At 41.2% G+C, this 19,422-nt stretch overlaps 1 protein-coding gene and 1 long non-coding RNA gene across 2 annotated transcripts in view; both read left to right on the top strand.

Annotated features, from left to right (window-relative positions):
- The window catches only part of LOC309861651 (uncharacterized protein), a 92,088-nt gene extending 74,912 nt beyond the window's left edge, over positions 1-17,176 (top strand). Inside the window, exons 6-8 of the mRNA XM_082724731.1 lie at positions 9,699-9,836; positions 11,713-11,849; positions 16,580-17,176. Coding sequence (XP_082580857.1) covers positions 9,699-9,836; positions 11,713-11,849; positions 16,580-16,618 — 314 coding nt within the window. The 3' untranslated portion in view covers positions 16,619-17,176. The remainder of the gene's footprint in view (positions 1-9,698; positions 9,837-11,712; positions 11,850-16,579) is intronic.
- Positions 1-19,422, top strand: part of LOC309861654 — a 429,230-nt gene that overhangs the window by 88,486 nt on the left and 321,322 nt on the right. The gene's annotated exons all lie outside the window — the stretch shown is intronic.

The following is a 19,422-nucleotide window of genomic DNA, read 5'->3' as shown; positions in this document are numbered from 1 at the left end:
TTGACAAGTGGATGAAAAAAAGCTTATAAATGGAATTCTGATCATAGATAAGACTGAACATAAACTGTCTCCCCACATTTCTGCATGTTAGGAGGCCTGGCTTATGCCCCAGATGGCCATCTCCCAATAATACATAAAACATTTCTTGCTAGAGCTCAGCACACGTTGAACGCACAGGTCATTTGAACAGAACAATAATTCAATTCACTTAATAATGACCTCACTGGGAACAAACACAGACCCAGGATGATGCTGTTAGAAGAACAAAATCGTATTAGAGTTTTAAAAATGAAATTCTTAAAAAGCTGCCATGCTCTCTTGTCAAAATAGCACTTAAATGTATTCAGTGTTTAGCGACCAGGCAGGCTCACCGAGTTTATTTTAGTCTCTTGAATTTTACTGCTGTGTTTCTGTGCCACGTTTCTTCAGTTTTCATGCTAGTCGTTTTCCCAGGAAGGTCAGTGGTATCCACTGAACCCTCTTATTGGCTGAGCTCATTGATGAAGAAGCCTGGAGTTCATCACTTTTTCTTTTCTTCTGGCTGAGATGGCAGTCAATGAGGAATGACTGCAGGAAGTTTCAGAAGGACGCATGGGAATCATTTAATCAGACCAATAAAATAAGCTATGTATGTATGTAACAGTTACAATAGCCTCAACCAACAAGGCAGTATTTCTCTAGAATAATTTTTAGGTTTAAAGCTGATTTTATTTCTAGCTTATAAGGCTTAAAATTCAGGATTCCCTTCTTTGGCAGAAATGAATGAACTCAGCCAGGAGAAATCATGTTCTAGAATGACCCCTTTCCGGCATCTAGATACTTGCTAAGAAGATAGCTTCATGTTTTGACACCACTGATATATGTGAGATCAGGCCCCACCTACCCGGAATTTTTAGCCACGGTGTTCATTTCTATATTTTTCAAACTAAGCCCAAGTACTATTGAAATTAGGCCATTTATTGTCATAGTTTTAACTATCAGTACCACATTTTCTAACTTAATAAACATCGGGGGCTTTAAATATGTTTTGGCCTGATACATTTTATTAAAAAGATCTTTAAGTTTCAGGATCCAAATCGTAAATGTGCAGAAAAGAGAGGTTAAAAAAAGAGAACACAGAAACAGTCTGTTTAAATCATTATTATTTTAATGTTGGAGAACGGGGTGAAAATTCTGTAGAAATTTTGTCAGCAATTGTGTTATAATTACTTTATTATTTTATTCCTTATTCTCCCCGCCCCTCCCGCCCCATCTATCCTAGTAGGCTTGAAAAAGCTAAATCTCCTTTCCTACAGAGCAACGCTTTTATGCATGTGAAACACATATCTTTATAGGAAGTACCCCTTAGCTTATTTCTGTACCTGCCTCATCAATATTAGTTGGAATACTCTGTAATAGTGGCAATTTATTAACCTCTGATGTAAAAGCAGGAGAAAGAGCACTCATGCTATTTTTCCCCATGATAATGGGGATTAGGGGTGTTTTAGGGATATAGTGGTATGGGGGGAAATGAGGAGGGGTTAAAGAAGCAGAGTCATTTCCCAATACACATATATAAATTTTTAAGAATTAAAGAGGTATCTACAATCCAAAAACGGTATCCCATTTTCCTTCATTTTCTTCTCCCTGCTTCTACTGATAACTTCTCCGAGAAGACATAGTCCTTGCCTCTAAAAGGACCCACTGTCGAAGGAGAGAAAGCACAGAAGACAAATAAATAAATGTAACAGGCAGCAGATAATTCAGGGACCATGTTGGTAGTATAGGAGTTCAGAGAAATTTGAGATCAGGAAAGGCTTCTTGAAGGCATTGCAAGACGTGTGCAGATTGTGCTGCTGTCTTCTATGAGAGGTTGCATCTCAATTCTCTATGAACTGAAGGGGGATTTCCCTTCCTCTCATATCCCAAGGAGCTACTCTGTCTCCCCACCTCTAAAGATGCCTGTCCTTTCAGTGGCAACGGCTTAGCTTCTCAGTTTACCTGCTCGAAGGCCGGTGGGGCTTATAGAGCCCGAGAATGGTGGTGAAGAGTTCTGCACCCTTTTCAAGGGAAAAGGACTGGGGTTGGGCACAGGAAGCCATACTCCTCTCCCAGCTTAGGCACTTGGAGAGGCAAGCAGGAGGCAGGAAAAGTCCAGCACATGCTGCTAATCATCACAGTAGTAACATTTACACAGCACTTATTGTGCAGAGAACTGTTCAAAACTATTGCCATAGGTTGTTAACTCAGGTGATTCTCCTGACCACCCTATAAGGAAGGACTATTGAGATCCCCATTTTACAGACGAGGCACAGAAAAGCTAATTAACTCGCCTAAGATCACACAGCTACTTAATTGACATAGTTGGGACTTGAGCCCAGGCACGGCTGGACTCCAGCACCTCTGTGCTTTCATGGTTCACAACTCGGGCTGCACATTGGAATCACTTGGAGAGCTGTTAAACAATATTGATACCTGGGCCTCCATCCCAGAAATACTGATTTAATTGATCTGTAGCGGGGTCTGGGGCAGGAGTACTTGTAAAATTTCCCCAGGTGATTCTAATGTGCAGCCAGGATTGCCAGCCTGGCCATTCTACCTCTCACTATCCTATTACCTCATTATCTCGGCACCTCTCCCCTCCTCCCTGTTACTTGGATTATTCTGCCCTGATCATAGACTCTGCCCTGCTCCATTTTTCCTCCCTCACAACATGGCTCTTGCAGTGGTGTTAAATATGTCTGCCCATTTGACACTCCTCTCTTCAAAAGGTGAAGCCCAACTCCCCTCCCCCTGAATGTGGGCCAAGGAAGTGACTTGCTTCTAATGAATGGAATCTGGTGAAAGCGAGGGTCTGTGACTTCCAAGACTAGGTCATAAAAGCCATTGCAGCTTCCTCCTTGTCCTCCCTCATGAATTGTGGACTGCTCACTGTGGGGGAAACTAGCTGCTATTCCATAAGAACACTCAAAAGAGCTCTATGGAAAGGACCTATCTCATGGCAAGGAAATGTGGATTCCTGCCAACTGCCACTGAGGAGCTAAGGGCTTCCAGCAAATAACCACTGAGTGAGCCAAATTGGGAGTGAATCTTCCAGCACCAATGAATCCTCAAAATGACTACAGCCCCAGCTGACGTCTCGAATGCCACCTCATAAGAGATCCTGACCTGGAGCCATCCTGCCAAGCTGCTCCCAGATTCCTGACTCTCAGAAACCATGTGAGCTAATAAATGTTCGTTGTGGTACGCTGATAAATTGTAGGGTAGTTTGTCATGTAGCAACAGATAACTAATAAAGCCGCCTTCATCCCCACCCTCCCACATTGACTTGGAGCTGGGGAAGTTGCCAGGACTGCAACAGAAAAGTGTTCTGACATCCCAAGGTGGAATTCTGAATGTATTTGCCATAGAAACATAGCTCCATGCATATTTATGTATGTACATATATGTATGTAAATGCCTAGGAAAAGTCTGGAAGGAACAAGCCATACTGTTGATAGTGGTAGAGCCAGAAATAGGAGAGGGAGTGGGATCAGGAGTGGGGGAGAAAGCCCAGGGGAATTTTCCCTCCTGCCCTGTAGACTACTGTTTTGTTTGGGTATTTCAAAATGAGAATGTATCTATGTATCACCCGGGTAATTAAACATATTTTTCCTACATAAAAGCAAGAGGAGTTAAAAAAAAAAAAAAAAGGCAGTGTAACTGTACCTGAGTCTGGATTCTGTTGAAGTATTATTAGGAACATAGTTCTACAAGTACATTACGGATACAACAGTATTTCATAGTCTGTCCTGACAGCCTTACCACCAGGCAGAACACTGCATTGCGGGTGCTGTAGTGATGAAGAATGAAAAGAACAGGCCTTGGAGGCTGACCCTCACACGTGTTTGATTCCCGACTCCAACACTTACCAGCCTGGCAAGTCATGCAACTGTTCTAAGCCTGTTTTCCTCATCTGTAAAGTCAAGATAATGATAGGAGAACTAAATAGGGCTTCACACAGGGACAGATCTAGAGGCAGTACTCATTAAATGTCATTTTATGGAAAACTATGTTCCTAGTTCCACACATCTATATTTCGGGATCATTACATGTAAATAAATTGAGGGCTCCCGGAATTAAATGTTTTTGTTGATTTACCTTTTTTTTTTTTTTTTTTTTTGGTAGAAGGTTCATGACACAAAACAAACTTTTAAAGCACATTAACTGCATGAATATTGCAAACATTGCAGTGGCCAAATATTTGTTTTTTATTTAAAGTGATAAAGACCTGAATATATTTCACATTTACAATGGAGAAACTGGGGACAGTGAAGATGAATATATAATTCCAAAGGGTTGAAACAGTACTAAATCTGAAATCTCCTGGACGTTAACCTCAAAGAAAATTGGACCGTCCCGTCCTGCACACACGCATTAGAGGTTGGACATGGGGAGCCTGCAGACCCCAGAATATCAACAAAGGTATTTCATTTAGCCCATACAGTGTTTTTGAGAAACATTTGAGTTTGTTGCCCACATTAAAACTTGGAAGATTTTATATAAATATACAGATTTCAGACGGCTTTTAGAAAACTGATGTATCTGGCTGTCATGGGCCAGTTGGCTTAGATTGAATCATGGATTGCTCTTTTAGTCAGGTTAAGGGTTTTCCAAGAGGCCACAATTCCTCCTTGGAATGGCTGGTGTTACTCATTAAGGTTACTTCCTTGCCCCTGTATGCACTGAGTTTGCACCTCTGAAACTCTGGATGTTTATTCCAAAGCAATGAGAGTGTTACCGGGACAGGATGATCATGTGCTTCTACAATTATAAACATTGCCTAAGCATGCCCGCAATGCAGAGGTCCCAGAAATGAAGGCCATCTCTCTCTGTTAATCTCTTAATAAACTGAAGGGGGGAAAATGTAGAGCTCTCTGAAACGTTTCTACAAGGAAATGAAGAGCTGCTATTTATAATCTACTATACTTCTACAATGAGCTAATATTTATTGGGAGGACCTCTAGTCTCTCAAATGCCCAAAAGTAGCATGTTATCATAGTGAATCTATTTGTATCATTTTTCCATTTGACCGGTAGGCTGGAGTTCTTTTCCTCAATGCATGCTCAAATCCTACCAATGGAAGAAAAATCTGAACCATGACCCTTGCCTTTGATATATATAGAGAGATACTTATCAACTTTGGTCATATTGAGTTCATTTTTAATATCATGGAGTCATTTGTAAATCAATACCTGTCCAATACTTGTGAAATAAATGTTCCTGTGTGGTCGTTATTAAAAACAAAAAAATTAGTCCTATTTCCTTTGCTCTGCTTGAAAATCTCTCCATGGCAAAATTATTCCCCATAATTAACCAAAGCTAAAGGTGAATTTGTGGTAGAGAAAAGATTCTTCCATTAACTAGTAATTTGTCTTAGTCTAGGTCATTTTCTCCTAATATTTTATTAAGAAAACTCTTTTTTTTTAAGATTTTACTTTTAAGTAATCCGTGCACCCAATGTGGGGCTCACACCTACAGCCCCTGACATCAAGCTCTACTGACTAAGCCATCCAGGAAGAATGACACAGAGAATACCTATACCTTTATCATCCAGATTATACAATTTACGTTTGCCATATTTACTTTAACACATATACATTCATTCCTCTATCAACCTATCACTCACATTCATTTTTAGATACATTTCAAAAGAAGTTGCAGACATTAGTGCATTTTACCTCCAAACACCTTAACATTAGAATTCAGTATTTGCTTATGGGTTTAAAAAAATTATTTTAGTGTGGTACAATATGTGTAACATAAAATTTACGATTTGAATCATTTGCAAGCATACGATTCTGTGACATTAAGTACATTCACACTGTTGTGCAAACATCACCACTGTTCATCTCCAGAAGTTGCCATTTTCCCTAACTGAAATGCGTTACCCATTAAACAGTAACCCCTCAAACCCCTTCTTTCCCCCCTGCCCCTGGCAACCACCACTGTACTCTCTGTTCCTATGACTTTTATTACTTAAGGTACCCATATAAATGGGATCATACAATACTTGTTCTTTTATGTTTTTACTTCCTTTAGCAAAATGTCTTCAAGGGTCATCCACATTGCAGCATATGTCAATACTGCCTTCATTTTTCAGGCTGAATAATATTCCATTGTATGTACTTAGTACATGCTGTTTATTCATTCTTCGATTGATGGACACTTGAGTTGCTTCCACCTTTTGCCTATTGTGAAATAATGCTGTTATTATGAACATGGGTGTACAAATGTCTGTTCAAGTCCCTGCTTTCACTTCTTTTGGGCATATTCCCAGAAGTGGAATTGCTAGATCATATGGTAATTCTATATTTAATTTTTTGAGGACTTTATGGGTTCTTTTTTATGTAAAATTTACACACAGTGAAATACACACATCTTAATCTACAGTTTGATGGGTTGTGACAAATGCATACTCTAGTGGATATTTTTTGTTTTTTTTTTTAGGTCCTGAATATATGTAAGTTTTTCAGTTAGAATGTTGACATTTTCTGTGACCAAAATCCTGATGGAAAGAATATGGGCTTGAGTGATACCAAGCATTCATTTTCAGGATCTACTGACCTTATCAATTCTCATATTTTGAAATCTGTGAAAAGTTCTTACAGTCGTGGGGCACCTGGGTGACTCAGTCTGTTAAGTGTCCGACTTTTGATTTTGGCTCAGGTCGTCTCATGGTTGTGGGATCAAGTCCTGTGTCTGGATCCATGCTCAGCATGGAGTCCGCTTGAGATTCTCTCTCTCTCTCTGCCTCTGCCCTTGCCCCTACTCACACTCTTTTTCTCTCTCTCAAAATCTTTTTAAAAAGATCTCACATTCCTGAAGTCAGGAATTTGTGAAAACAATTATCTACGTCTTCCACTACTGACTGTAAACACTTCAGCTCATGCAAGCAATGACTGCAGTTGTTTCAGGGAGGGATTTTGAAACAGAAGAATGCGTGTTGAGCCTAAGTTTTCCGCTCCTCACCAGTACCAGGGATGAGGTGATCTCCCCCTCCATCTACCATGCAGATTTTTCGTAGCCTATAATAAGGCTCTTCCTAAAGATTCTAAGCAGTGAACAATATTTATCTTGCATATCAAGAATTTATATTATTGACAATGAAAATGACAATGTATATGGCAATCAGATTGGCAAAAGTAAGAAGTCTCATTGTGAAGGGTGTGGAAAAACAGGCATTCTGAGATGCTGTAGGTGGCATTAAATGGTAGGATGATTTGTTACTTAGAGCTTGTTAACATTTTTAATATTTTCCAACCCCAGGAGTTTCACTTCTAGGAATTTAAAAAATTTTTTTACAGAGATGCTTGTACAAGCATACCAAGATGTAATTGTACACTGTTGTTCTCTGCTGCACCGCCTATAGTAGCAAAAAATTGGAAACAACCCAAATATCAGTCAGTAGGTAACTGCTAAAAATAAATCCTGATATACCAGCATTTAACTGGTATAACTTGCTTTACCAGCTTGGACACAAATAAGGTTACATTGTTTTTATTTTTTCAAATTTCATTAGGCCCGAACATCTATGTGCCCGATTAGTGCCAGAGGAAGTCCACTGCCTGTCTCCTTTCTTAAGACCTCTTCCTCCCCTGAATTAGCCAACCACCCTGGGGCTTTACTCCTTGTAAAGTGGCCAGTCCTGCTTCTAAATGCCTCATGGAGAGAGAACTAGGGAATCTGATTAGTCTATTAGAAGTCTTATTTTCAGCGTCTGTTGCTTCTGTTTGCCATAATATGACTGTTGAAAGCTGCAAAAGTAATAAATAGGGTCTACCATTGTATAATAAAGGATTTTTTAAAAAGGTTTGATTGAGACTTTGTTTTGAAAAAATAAAATATTATCTTATCTTTAAATGTGATTTATCTTTGAAGACACACATGTAACAACTCTAATTGCAACAATGCTCTAATTTTTAGAATAAACAAAGAAGGAATCAAGTGTTGATTTGGTGAGGGGGATAATTTTCCCAGCAAAATTATATGATAGCAAATTTTGACACCCTTCACTTCATGCTGACTTTTATAGCAGAATCATACAAAGGTCATTTTGAAAAAAGATGTGAAGGCTTCATCAATTTTCCTGAGAGCTTCTCTTAATCCTTTGATATTCAAATAATTCTCCTTTTGAAGAATTTATCCTCTTATCATCCTTGTTGTTTTTCTCATCTTTAATTGTTAACTGGTCTAACACTGCCAGATACTCATTTGCTTATGGTACAGTTCTCCAAAATCACTTTCAATGACTTCATAAAATTCTGCATCTTATGCAAGATTAGCAATCTTACATGGCCACTGAAATGCATTTTATTTACATTGTATTGTCAGATGTTTATAACATCTACCATCAGCAAAATTGACTGACTCGGTGGGGAGAGATGCTGGTAATAAGTTGGAAAGCCTATTTAAGTAGGGACTAATTTAGTAAGTGGTCAGTTTATTAGTGGATTTTTTTTTGTTATGACCAAGTTTTGCTTTTCTACACAACTTAGCAACTACTGTGATTCAGATAATGATAAGGAATAGCTGGAAAACAAGAGATTTCTATATAATGCAGCACAAAAAAAGAATGAGGTATATGTTGACATGGAAAAACATTTCACAATGCATTGTTCAATGAAAAAAACAAGTTCCGAAAGATATGACTAGCATAACAATGTTTCCAGGAAATAATAATAAATGGTAGTGTATGCATCAAAAAAATAAATAAATAAATAAGTATAGTCTATTAGCAGTCATTTCTAATAGGTGTGTGGGGGAGGGGATAAGCTCATCTTGGTAGCCTTGTTTTTAATGAGTATTTATTATACTTTCAACGATGATGAAAGCCAATTAAAAATATCTTTTAACTAATGCAGCTGTGAAATGGCCAGAGGTTAAAAAAGGAAAAAGAAAAAGAAGAGAAAAATGGGCTGTCACTACGTTAGTGTGTCCAAACAGTGTACTCTCAGGAAGAGCTTTCACGGGCCCATTTTGAAGGGGTATCATGGGATTCTTCAATATGAACGTGTTTTTTTGTAAACACCTCGGGCTCATTCTCAGAATAATCAAGCCACAAACATTTAGAGAGAATCTGTTATTTTCATGGCACTGTGCTATACTTAGTGCTTGCAGGAATATAAGGGTCTATAAGACTATTAGAGCCTTTCCTCAAGAAGCTCACAGTTTAGGTGAGAAGGTAAGAAGCTCCTCACTGAATGAGGTGGACAGCAGCACCTGGTCCTCAGAGACCATGGTCTGAGCAAGAGACCACAGTTGTGCCAAGGTGGAGAAACTGACCAGCTAATTTTCAGAGTCTTTGCTCCTGCTTAGAATTCAATGGGTCCAAACATTAGAGGAGTCTCAAAATTGAGCATAGATATCAATCTTGAGAGAAGAATGTAGCTCTTCATTCTACACAGGGAGATAAATCCATAGATTTGTCCAAAGACTAGCTAGAGCTCCATTCATATCTTGTGAGGGCTTCAGGGGGCTCTTGATGGGGATACTGATGAAATGAGACAGTGAAGAGTGGGGTTTGTATTTTTTTGCTCTTCTGCCCCATTTCAGTGAATGGGAGATGTAACACCGACTCAAGGCTACTGCTGCTAAGGATGGAATCAGAATTTGAATCCAGCACTTGTGACTCTCGAGCCCGTTCTTAATTTTTATAATCCACTCCTTTCTCATTGCAGATTATAGGCTAATTGTCACCTCTACATGTGGAAGGAAGAGATTGTTTGGCATGGCACTGATCAGTATGTGTATTAACGGGGAAGTTTATCCCCAGGAGAAAAGAGAAAACCAGCTGTGTGAATGGAACTTGGAGAAAGGTAATACCTCCTTGTAAACAACAATAAGATCCATGAAATCTCTATAGTCTTCCTGGAAAAGCAGTTGCCAAGATTTCTGTAGACTTGGTCTTCCTTTTCACTCCTGGAAATAATCCATTTAGGGCAGAGTTGAAACACATAAACAGAGTAGCACTTTCTCTTCTGCCTCTCTTCTGCCTAAGCAGTGAATAATCAAAGATGCTTTGGATTCTGAATTTAGCTACAACAAAATTCACTAATAAAAATTTGCTGTTGGGGCGCCTGGGTGGCTCAGTCAGTTAAGCATCTGCCTTTGGCTCATGATGGCTTTCAGGGTCCTGGGATCAGGTCCCATGTCAGGCTCCCTGCTCGGTAAAGAGCCTGCTTCTCCTCCTCCTCTCACTGTACTCTTCTCTTTCTGTCACTCTATCTCAAATAAATCTTTTTAAAAATTAAAAAATTTAAAAAATAATAATTTGCCGTCAATATACCTCAATTGCCAACTTACTTTTCTGTTTTGTTTTTTTAAAGATTTTATTTATTTATTTGACAGAGATCACAAGTAATCAGAGAGACAGGCAGAGAGAGGAGGAAGCAGGCTCCCCATGGAGCAGAGAGCCCGATGTGGGGCTCGATCCCAGGACCCTGGGATCATGACCCGAGCTGAAGGCAGAGGCTTTAACCCACTGAGCCACCCAGGCGCCCTGTTTTGTTTTAAAGATTTTATTTATTTATTTGAGAGAGAGAGAGAGAGAGAGCACAAGCAGGGGGAGCTGCGAGCAGAGGGAGAAGCAGGCTCCTGCTGAGCAGAGAGCCCATGGGGCTCCACCCCAGGACGCTGGGATCATGACCCGAGCCAAAAGCAGATGCTTGACCAACTGATCCACCCAGGTGCCCCTACAGACTCACTGTTTATGACATACTCAAACTCTAGGATAAAAGTGTTTATATATGCTATACAGCATAACCTATAGTGATAATGTAGTGTGCCATAATATTTCCCACTGAATTGTACCAACTAGTTCTTCAGAACACCTGAAAACACAGGGAAAGTGTGACCTTATCATTAGAGTTTAGCCTAGATTTATGAGTCTTTCCAGGAAAGTTGAGAATTTTTAAAATGTGTACATTTAAAAAAAATTATTTGATCTTTTAGGCAAAGTTTATTATATGTATGAGCTTGCAGAATAAGTATCATAGAAGAATTAAATATAGAAAAAAATTGTTTTAGTTCAGTACTGTGGTCATCATGAAATAGAAGACAACTTATGTAGGATCCTTCCCTTGTTGCAGAGTGAAAACAAACTGCTTCTACTTTTGAAACGCAAAAGTAGCCCCTTTTAATAGAAAATGTCTGGGAGTCACTGCCTTGAAAATTTTCTAAAAAGTGCTCTCAACATCCTAAATTATAGGAAAATAACTTGTGGATAATGAGCTACACATTCTTTCACTCTTTCTTTACCCTCTTTATCTCTGAGAATGTGAGGAGTTGGCATTGAACATAGCAATGACTTATGGACAACCTCAAAGGTCTATGGAAAAAAAAATCTGTGGTTTTGCTGAGGCAAGCATCAGAATCCCAAACATTATTGTCTGAGAACAAATCACTTGATTAGTGAGTGGGCTCAGCCATCCACCTGGTATTCTCATCTTAAGCAGGATCTTATGGTTCTCTATAATTGTCACATCTGCAATAAATCCCGAGAAAAGATCATAACTTTGTTTCTTTGTAAAAATCGCCCTGAAAAGAAAGTCAACTGCCAGTGCAGTGCTGAAAAGTGATGGCATTTATTAATTTGCATTATCATATTTAGATAATTACATGATTATATTTATATTTAGATTGTAATTAGATGCATGCCATTGGAGCCTTCTTGATATACTTATAAATTTGAAGACTCTCTGTGTCTACAGGCATTTCTCTGCAGACTGGCACGTGACTTCTTTAAACAGAGATGGGAAGACACCTTCTGGTTTTACTTGTTGGTTAGGAAAAAAGAAAGAAAGAATTATATTATTATGATTTTTTCGGGGGTAAGTACATTTGGAACCTAAAAGGTACGGTGTAACTGTTAGGGTCAGATTGCTGTTTGTCAACAAAAGCTCTCTTGGGTCAGTAAAGTGGTTTCTTTTCTCCAAATTTTGCTTTTAAAAAATCCTCTGTAGTTGACCTCATTCACCATGCAACTGAGAAAGGGCTCATTGTTTTCAGCTGAGAGTTCCATATAGTAATCACAGAAATCCTAGAATTTTATAAACGACAGAATTAAGGCGGCTCCCCAACTGGATATCACCAGGATGTTGACAGTGAAGAGCTTATGCCATCTTTGATATACATTCCCCAAACCCATTTCCCTGGAATGTTTTTAGGCATGTTAGGTTCTAACTGGAGGCTAATGTTGAATCACTTATTATTCTGCACATACCCCTTACTGGTAGTGAAACTCAGATGAGAATAGCCTATCCAGCATTTGACTGTGATGACATGGCATGATGTCAGGCATCTTCGGAGGTCTTAGATGTTTGGCCTAACACCATTTGAGAGATGGCCTCTGATTTTCATTTGGCCTTCATGAGAATGTTGCAAAACATTGTTCTCGTAACTGGTGCTAGCTATAATTCTTCTCTCTCTCTCTCTCTCTCTTTTAGTTTTGATTTATCTAGGTGTAATTCTTAATGGTTGTCTTGGAAAGGTGGCAGCATCATATAGTTACTTATAGATCCTGAAGAACCTTTGTTGTCTCAGAAGAACTCAAGGAAACTTAATTTCCAAACCTGGGAAAGATTCATTTTTTTGAATCACTTGTTTAGCATTGTTGCCTTGAGTCAAATAAAGTGAGTTACTCTTTATGAAGCATGAACAATGCCAGAAACACGTCATTAGAACGTTAATTTAATTTGGCTTGTTGAGGTAAGAATCCAGACAGTTTGGTTCACCTAAAAGTGACTGGGATTAATAATGTTGTTGTTGTTTTAAAGATTTTATTTATTTATTTGAGACACAGAGAGAGGACACCAGCAAGGTGAGAGGGACAGAGGGAGAAGAAGAGTGATAGGCAGACTTCCCACTGAGCAGGAGCCCACTGTGGAGATGCAGAGCTCGATCCCAGCACCCTGGGATCATGACCTGAGCTGAAGGCAGACACTTAACCGACTAAGCCTCCCAGGCCCCCAGTGATGTTGTTTTTGATCTGGAATAATTCTGGTCACATGAATGAGAATTCCAAGGCAAAAAAATGAGGATAGTTATGAAGATGAGTTCACTGCCTTTGCAGTAGGTTCAGGGCCAATGTATAAAGTTTACTTTCTTCAGAGCTGTTGATTGTGTGCTTTTGGCAAGGCAAAAGTTAAAAATCTATTTGGCTAATAAGTTTAATTGTGTGATCCTGAATTTTTCTTTTATTATTCACTTCCCAGCCAACAAATTTGAACTGAAATGGAAGATCTCTTTTTCATATGCTATGACTTTGTTTTGCAAATCACCAGCAGGTCCATAGTAGAAGTTAAAACTTTGCAAGCCAAGATATCAAGAGAGCATTCTTTTTCTATTTGCCAAGATAAAATCCCAACTTATGGTTTGGGACCATACTGTAAAATGTAAATAACATTTTAATGAACACTATAGAGGAAGACTGTGCTGGGCCAGTCGCCCACCACCGAAGGGCTGGATTTAAGTGTACCTTGGGTCATAATGAAACTAGTTTGGTGGTCTTAGCCTCCCTAGTAGACATTTTCCCACATTAGAAAACCAACACAGGAGTTCATGCAATTCCCCACAAAGGACAATTGTAGCTCTGCCAAAAACCAGAACTGGAGTATGGATGGGATAACTGGAGGAGAAGCTAGAGATCAGTGAGCCTTTTAATCCTAAATTAAACTTCTGTCTACATTTAGCAGGAAAAGGGAAAATAATTACATTGTGTATTTTATTCCTATCCACATTCCGTAATCTCAGACACTATCTAAGGACATCTCCTTGTTTCCATTTCCTTCACTATCCATGTTCCTGAGTCTGTGAGAATACATTTTTCAAAAACGTTGACTAAAAGCATCGTGTGAAACTCTCTATCCTAGTAACTCCTGTTCCCGGGGCTACAGGACTGAACATCTCAACTAAATTCCATATGAACTATATTGATATCTTTCTAATCTCTTCCTGATTCCAGATTCATCTTCTCTAACTAGCTGTATCTTACCTGTCCCTTAATCGCAGCACTGGCCCAGTTCCTACAGGGAGCCCTCTGTTATGACAAGAGCACACTTTCCTCTCGCCTAATCATCTACATTTGATAACCAAATTTCCTAGTACTGTTCTATTTGACTGACTGAAAATATAAGTGAACATTTAAAAGGTAGATTTAGAAAAAAACACCAAACCTCCAAACATAGCATGCTACATTCCTGATGTTATTTCAACAAAGAGGATTCTTTCGTCCTTTTCCCTCTTTGGAAAAAGACTTGGGCTCTAAATCCCTTAATATTTCTACCTGATTTAAATCTGACTTTAATCCTGCATGATAAATGAAGATTCTGTATCTTTTTACCCTTGCTTTTTGGAGTAATTTGTCTAACCCAACACCTGCGTAAATAGATCAGATTGTCTAAGTGATCCAAAGGCATTCCATTTAGGCAAGGTAGCATCAGCTCCAAGAGTAACAAACAATGCCAACTGCCACCCCAGCAGGGGACATCCTGACCTGGAGAGTATGTAGGTGCTTCTGGAGTGATTGCTTTTAGACACCCGCCCCACCCCCTAAAGGAAAGACATCTCATTCCTCTGATTTCATGTAGAGTTCCCCTGAACAGGTACTACAGGTCTCCATCTACAGTATTTCCAATGCCTCACCCCCACCCCCCAAACTTTAAAAAAAAAAAAAAGTCCCCGCGAGGCTCTAGGTAGCTGTCTAGGAGAAATCCCGGCATTTTCCCAGCCCAGTGCTTCCCTGTGGCAGGAGAATGTGCCTTTCCCGGAGTGAGGCTGACTTTGCCCTCAGGTTACATTTCCACACAAAGAAGTCTTTAAGGGTGCTGTAGCAGGCCTCTACACTGGAGGTTTAGGTCTGTCAATCTCAGAAAAAAAGGAGGCCGTCATAAAACTGCAGGAGCCAGCAGTGGGGAATTACAACTTCAGGATCAGCGGAGGTCTGCCTCACAGCCCTGCTCTATGCTGAGAGTCGGCCTCTCTAAGGACAGAGAACAATAAAGCAGAAGGAATGTAAGTCAGTTGGCTGCTGGATTGCAGGAGCAGGAATCCGGGAAGGGGGCCCTTGTGGAGGGTGCTGCAGTGACTGTTAGCCACTGCCACTGTGTCAGCCCAGCTGGGCAACCCGAGTCTGAGAAAATGTGAAAAGTGGTCCCAAGGCCAACAAGCCAAGAGGCCTGCGGACACCCAAGCCGAAGGCTGCGTGTGGAGCAGCCTGAGCAACTCCATGTGTAATTCAGTCGATTTGTAGTTAATAAGAACAAATACTAATTAAGATCTCAGTGAATGACCACAACAGGCAGAAAAACAGGAAATTTATCAGAAGGTCACCTGAACACTTTGCCGAGAGCTATGAGGGAAAACAAAGGTGGTGGCCTCTGGGAGGGAGGCAAAGAGGGGGTGAGGAAGCTACCAAGTGGATCTGATTGGTTGGGAGGATGGGGGTGGGGGTAAGTGGGTAATGAGCTGAGAATAGAGAAGGCATCACTACCACCTGTCCGGTAGCTCCACAGCCCTGATTTTGGCAGGGTGGCCCTGATGCCTGCGCAAAAGGCTGGTTGGACTTAGCTCGAGAGCTTCCTAAAATATCCATGGGCCTGATGCAATATCACTTTGTGATAGCACTGCATTGCGATGTGGTGACAGGATAACCTGGTGCTGAGGAAGGAGGGCCTTTTATGTCTTCATGATTGTGTCTGAGAGAGGCCAAGTGATGGGAGCATTCCCAAAGGAGAATGGGTCAGCTGGAAGAGTGCTTAAGCTTTCTGATGTGGAAGGAACAGAGTTCCCACCCACCCACTCCCACTGCAGAGGCTGGACACCTGGGGAGGGCTCAGTTAGGGGTTGAGACTTAGAAGGACAACCCCTAGGGGCCCCTCAGCAGTCCACAGGGCATTCTAAAAAGCAGAGCAAGTGGGGGGAAGGAGCTGTGCTAACCAGTCTTCACAGAAAAGGCAGCAGAAAGAAGAGGGTAGCTTCCTTCTAAGTATGTCCTCTGAGCAAAGGCAGAGGAGTAGGTTTGGGGAAGGGGAGAGGAAACAGACCTAATTTGGAGAAAGCCACCAAGCACCACCAAGAGCTGGTAGCACCGGCCAGGTTTGGTCTAGGTCTCCAAATAAAAACAATTTGCCTAGCTCCAGGCAAGCCCTTGTTCTGCATAATGACTTGAATTCTGAAATGTAAATTAAACCTTGCAAAGGAATGCAACTCTTTCTCCCTTCCCCAGGCCATTCTACCATTCTTAGGAGGTAAGAGGTGGTTTTAGAGGAAGATTTAAAATTTTTGCCCCTTTACCAAAGCGTGGAAAGCGGCAACCACATCTCCCGCCATCCCTACCCCCACTGTTCAAAGTGTTCAAAACTAAAAGCTGCAACATCTTTTCAGCAAGTAATCAGCACAAGTTGAAAGGCACATGCTGTCGCATTTCTGATCAGATTGTATGTTAAGCAGGAAAATATACCCCCTCTACACCCCCCTCTTTTTTTTTTTTTTTTTTTTTTTTGGCTAAATGCATGTCTGTTTAAAGAGCCACCAGGCAGTGCCTCTCACTTTGTCTTGGCAGGGCACAACCATCAGACGAAGTGGGAGGAAGAAACATTAACTTCAACAGCTGTTTCTTGACCCCGGCTGTCAGTCTTCCCAAGAATAAATTTTGGAGAGTCCTATTTGAAACAAAGAGGGAGTTTTTGAGGAGAGAAAAGTTGGTTGGTTCCAGGGAGGCCGCCCAAAGAAGCAGGGAACAAGATGTTTGCAGTTACCACGCAGCCTGCAAGCCTCTGCCGGGTGCAGGGATGGAGCAAAGTAACTTGAAAGCTCCCCTCTCGGCGCCCTGTGCCTACAGCTTCCCCCCCTAACGTGCGCCCAGATCCAGCGCCGGTGGTAAGAGCCGTAGCTCGACTACAGTAATTCCCCAGCTCGGGCGGCTTGAAACTGCTCGGGCTGAATAGCATTTGCTGTTCCGTCCTGCGGCCGCCTCCCGCCGCCGCTGCCGCGCTCCCTGCAAAGCAGCTCTCATTATCCCGGAAGTTGTGCTGACACAGTCTCGCTGCCACCAGAAGTTTGTCAACATCAAACTTCTCCTGTGTGGGGTACGTTCACCTTCCACGAGTATTTAATCGAGCCAACAAGCAAACAAACAAACCCAAATAAACCTGCCCGTGATGTCATGGTCTTTTTTTTTTTTTTTTCTTTTCCCTTCCTGGAAGGCTGGGGCCAGTTAGAAATTTGGTGGTGGGCGTTTAGAGCGCCAGTGTGTTTTGCGGCGGCGGTGGGGGGGGGGGTGGAGATCAGGGGCAGCCCCCGGGGTGGGGAGTGGGGAAGGGGCTGCGGAGGGGGCGTGCGGGCGGTTGGAGCTGGGCGCAGGATAGGTGGTTAGGGGAGTGGGGCTGGCGAGTTGGTCCTGCAGCCTCTAGCCTTCCGAGGGTTTGGATACTGCACCGTCAGGGGCCAAGATTGTCGCTTGGCGTCCCCCAACCACGCAACAAAGGTTACCTGGGAGCGCTGGCCAAGTAAAGACGCCGGGGGAGGGGAGCTTTCCACACTCTCACTGCTCTTTTTGCACTCCTGCAGGACATTTCTGTAGACACCTCTTGAGATCTTTCGCAGTAAAGGGCATTAGGGTCATAAAATGTATTTTGGGGCTTCAACTGCAACATAAAAGAAATCCTTGCGATTTAAGAGCAGGGATGTGCTACCTTTTCTGTCTTTAATAGGTCTGTTCTGATACCTTGATTAAACCATTCGGTCTAAACTTAACTGACTCCTTTTTCTAAGCCAGGTCTCCGGTTTAGTTCAAGTTGCTGCTACCCAGTTTGGGTGTTTGTGGTTTCCAGTGGCTCCCCTGCCGAGATGCTCCCGGCGCGGCAACTCCCACTCCCCGACTCCTTAACACCCCCCCCCCCCCCCCGGGCGCCCAGCTTTGGGGAGGAGGGGGAGAGGAGGATGCTGATTAACCCTTTCCATTCCGTACTTTTATCCGGACGTGATCAATCCTGCTCGGACTGTTGGAGAAGACAAGGCCTGACTTGCGTGGTTTTGACGCTAGGCATTCATGAAGCGGTGCCATTTGGGGGCCACAGGTTTTCCTGGAGGAGCTGGAAGCTCAGACACTGATACTAACTTTGTCTAGTTTGAAAGGCCCTATAATAGCATTCAGACCCTGGAGATCAGAAAGGGATGGCTGCTGTCCCCCACCCAATGTTTAAAGTCAGGTGTGGGTTGCTGAGAGTGTTGGATATACCTAAAGTAGGCAACTCAAGGTTTGCTGCCTTGAACTGGAAATCTATCCACTTTTGAGGGGCAGGAAAATTCTTTTCTACTCTTCAAAAATAAGTAAAAGTGCATAATGTCTCCAAAGACAATATTACCCAAAGACAATATTACCCGTTATCCCATTAGGATATTGTGGTGAGTGGAGAGGAGGTCTAATCCATTTAGGAAGCCAGGTACTTCCTTTACTCTTCTGGTTTGTTGGCTGTTATTAACCATGTATTTAGAAAAAAAAAAAAATGTATACAGTACTGTGTCTCTGATAACAAGAAAGAAGACACTTTTTCCTATTTTTCAAAATGTCCTTAACAGGAAAAATTGTACTAATCCCAAAGGGGTCAGCTTACCTTAAACACAAAACAAAAAGCCAAAAGCAAAATCTAAAGAAAATGCAATTCAGGTGTTTCTCAGGGACTAGAAGATACTTTTGATAAACACAAATCAAACTGATACAAATACAGTTATGGAGAAGGGAGTTCTTTAAAATATACACACACAACAGCAACAAAAAACAACACAAATGTGTTTTCTTGAAAGTTTAGCTATTCACTACAGTGAATTTTCCAGTTGGCCATGCCTCAAAAATTTCCCTGCATCATTTAGAGTTCTTTGGGTGGCATTTTAATTTTTATTTATTTATTTTCTTTTAATCTACAAAGTACTACTCAACATGGTTGTACCTTTGTGTGAACAGGAGTCCACAAGGACATGTGGAGGATTCCATTTCCAACACCACATGCATGAATTACTTGCCCTGGTTGTTAATCTGTCATAGCGTTAAAAACCTGATTTATAAAAGGCTAGAGGACTTTTGCAGAACAAGGTAGTATATAGTTTCCATGGTTGGGCTTATTTACAAATAAAACTATTTTCCATTTCTGTCCACAATTTCCTGGTTGCACAAAGATAATTTTCAGAGTTTTCAGTTTCTAGTTCCCCAATGGGAGCCGTAAGCATGAGGAAACAATTTCTTTTTTACAGTGATGTGAGCGCTATGCTCATCTGGATTTAGTTACTTCATAAGGTAAATATCACTAAATGTGCGCTGGGATCTTTAGGGATCTAAGGTGCTGGACGGGTGAAAATAGTCTACTGTGAAATGCTAAAGAATGTCAAACAACTGAATTTGAATTGGTT

This window comes from Mustela nivalis, assembly GCF_964662115.1.
Source record: "Mustela nivalis genome assembly, chromosome: 3".
Classification (NCBI taxonomy): domain Eukaryota; kingdom Metazoa; phylum Chordata; class Mammalia; order Carnivora; family Mustelidae; genus Mustela; species Mustela nivalis.
This window is presented reverse-complemented; position numbering and strand designations above follow the sequence as displayed.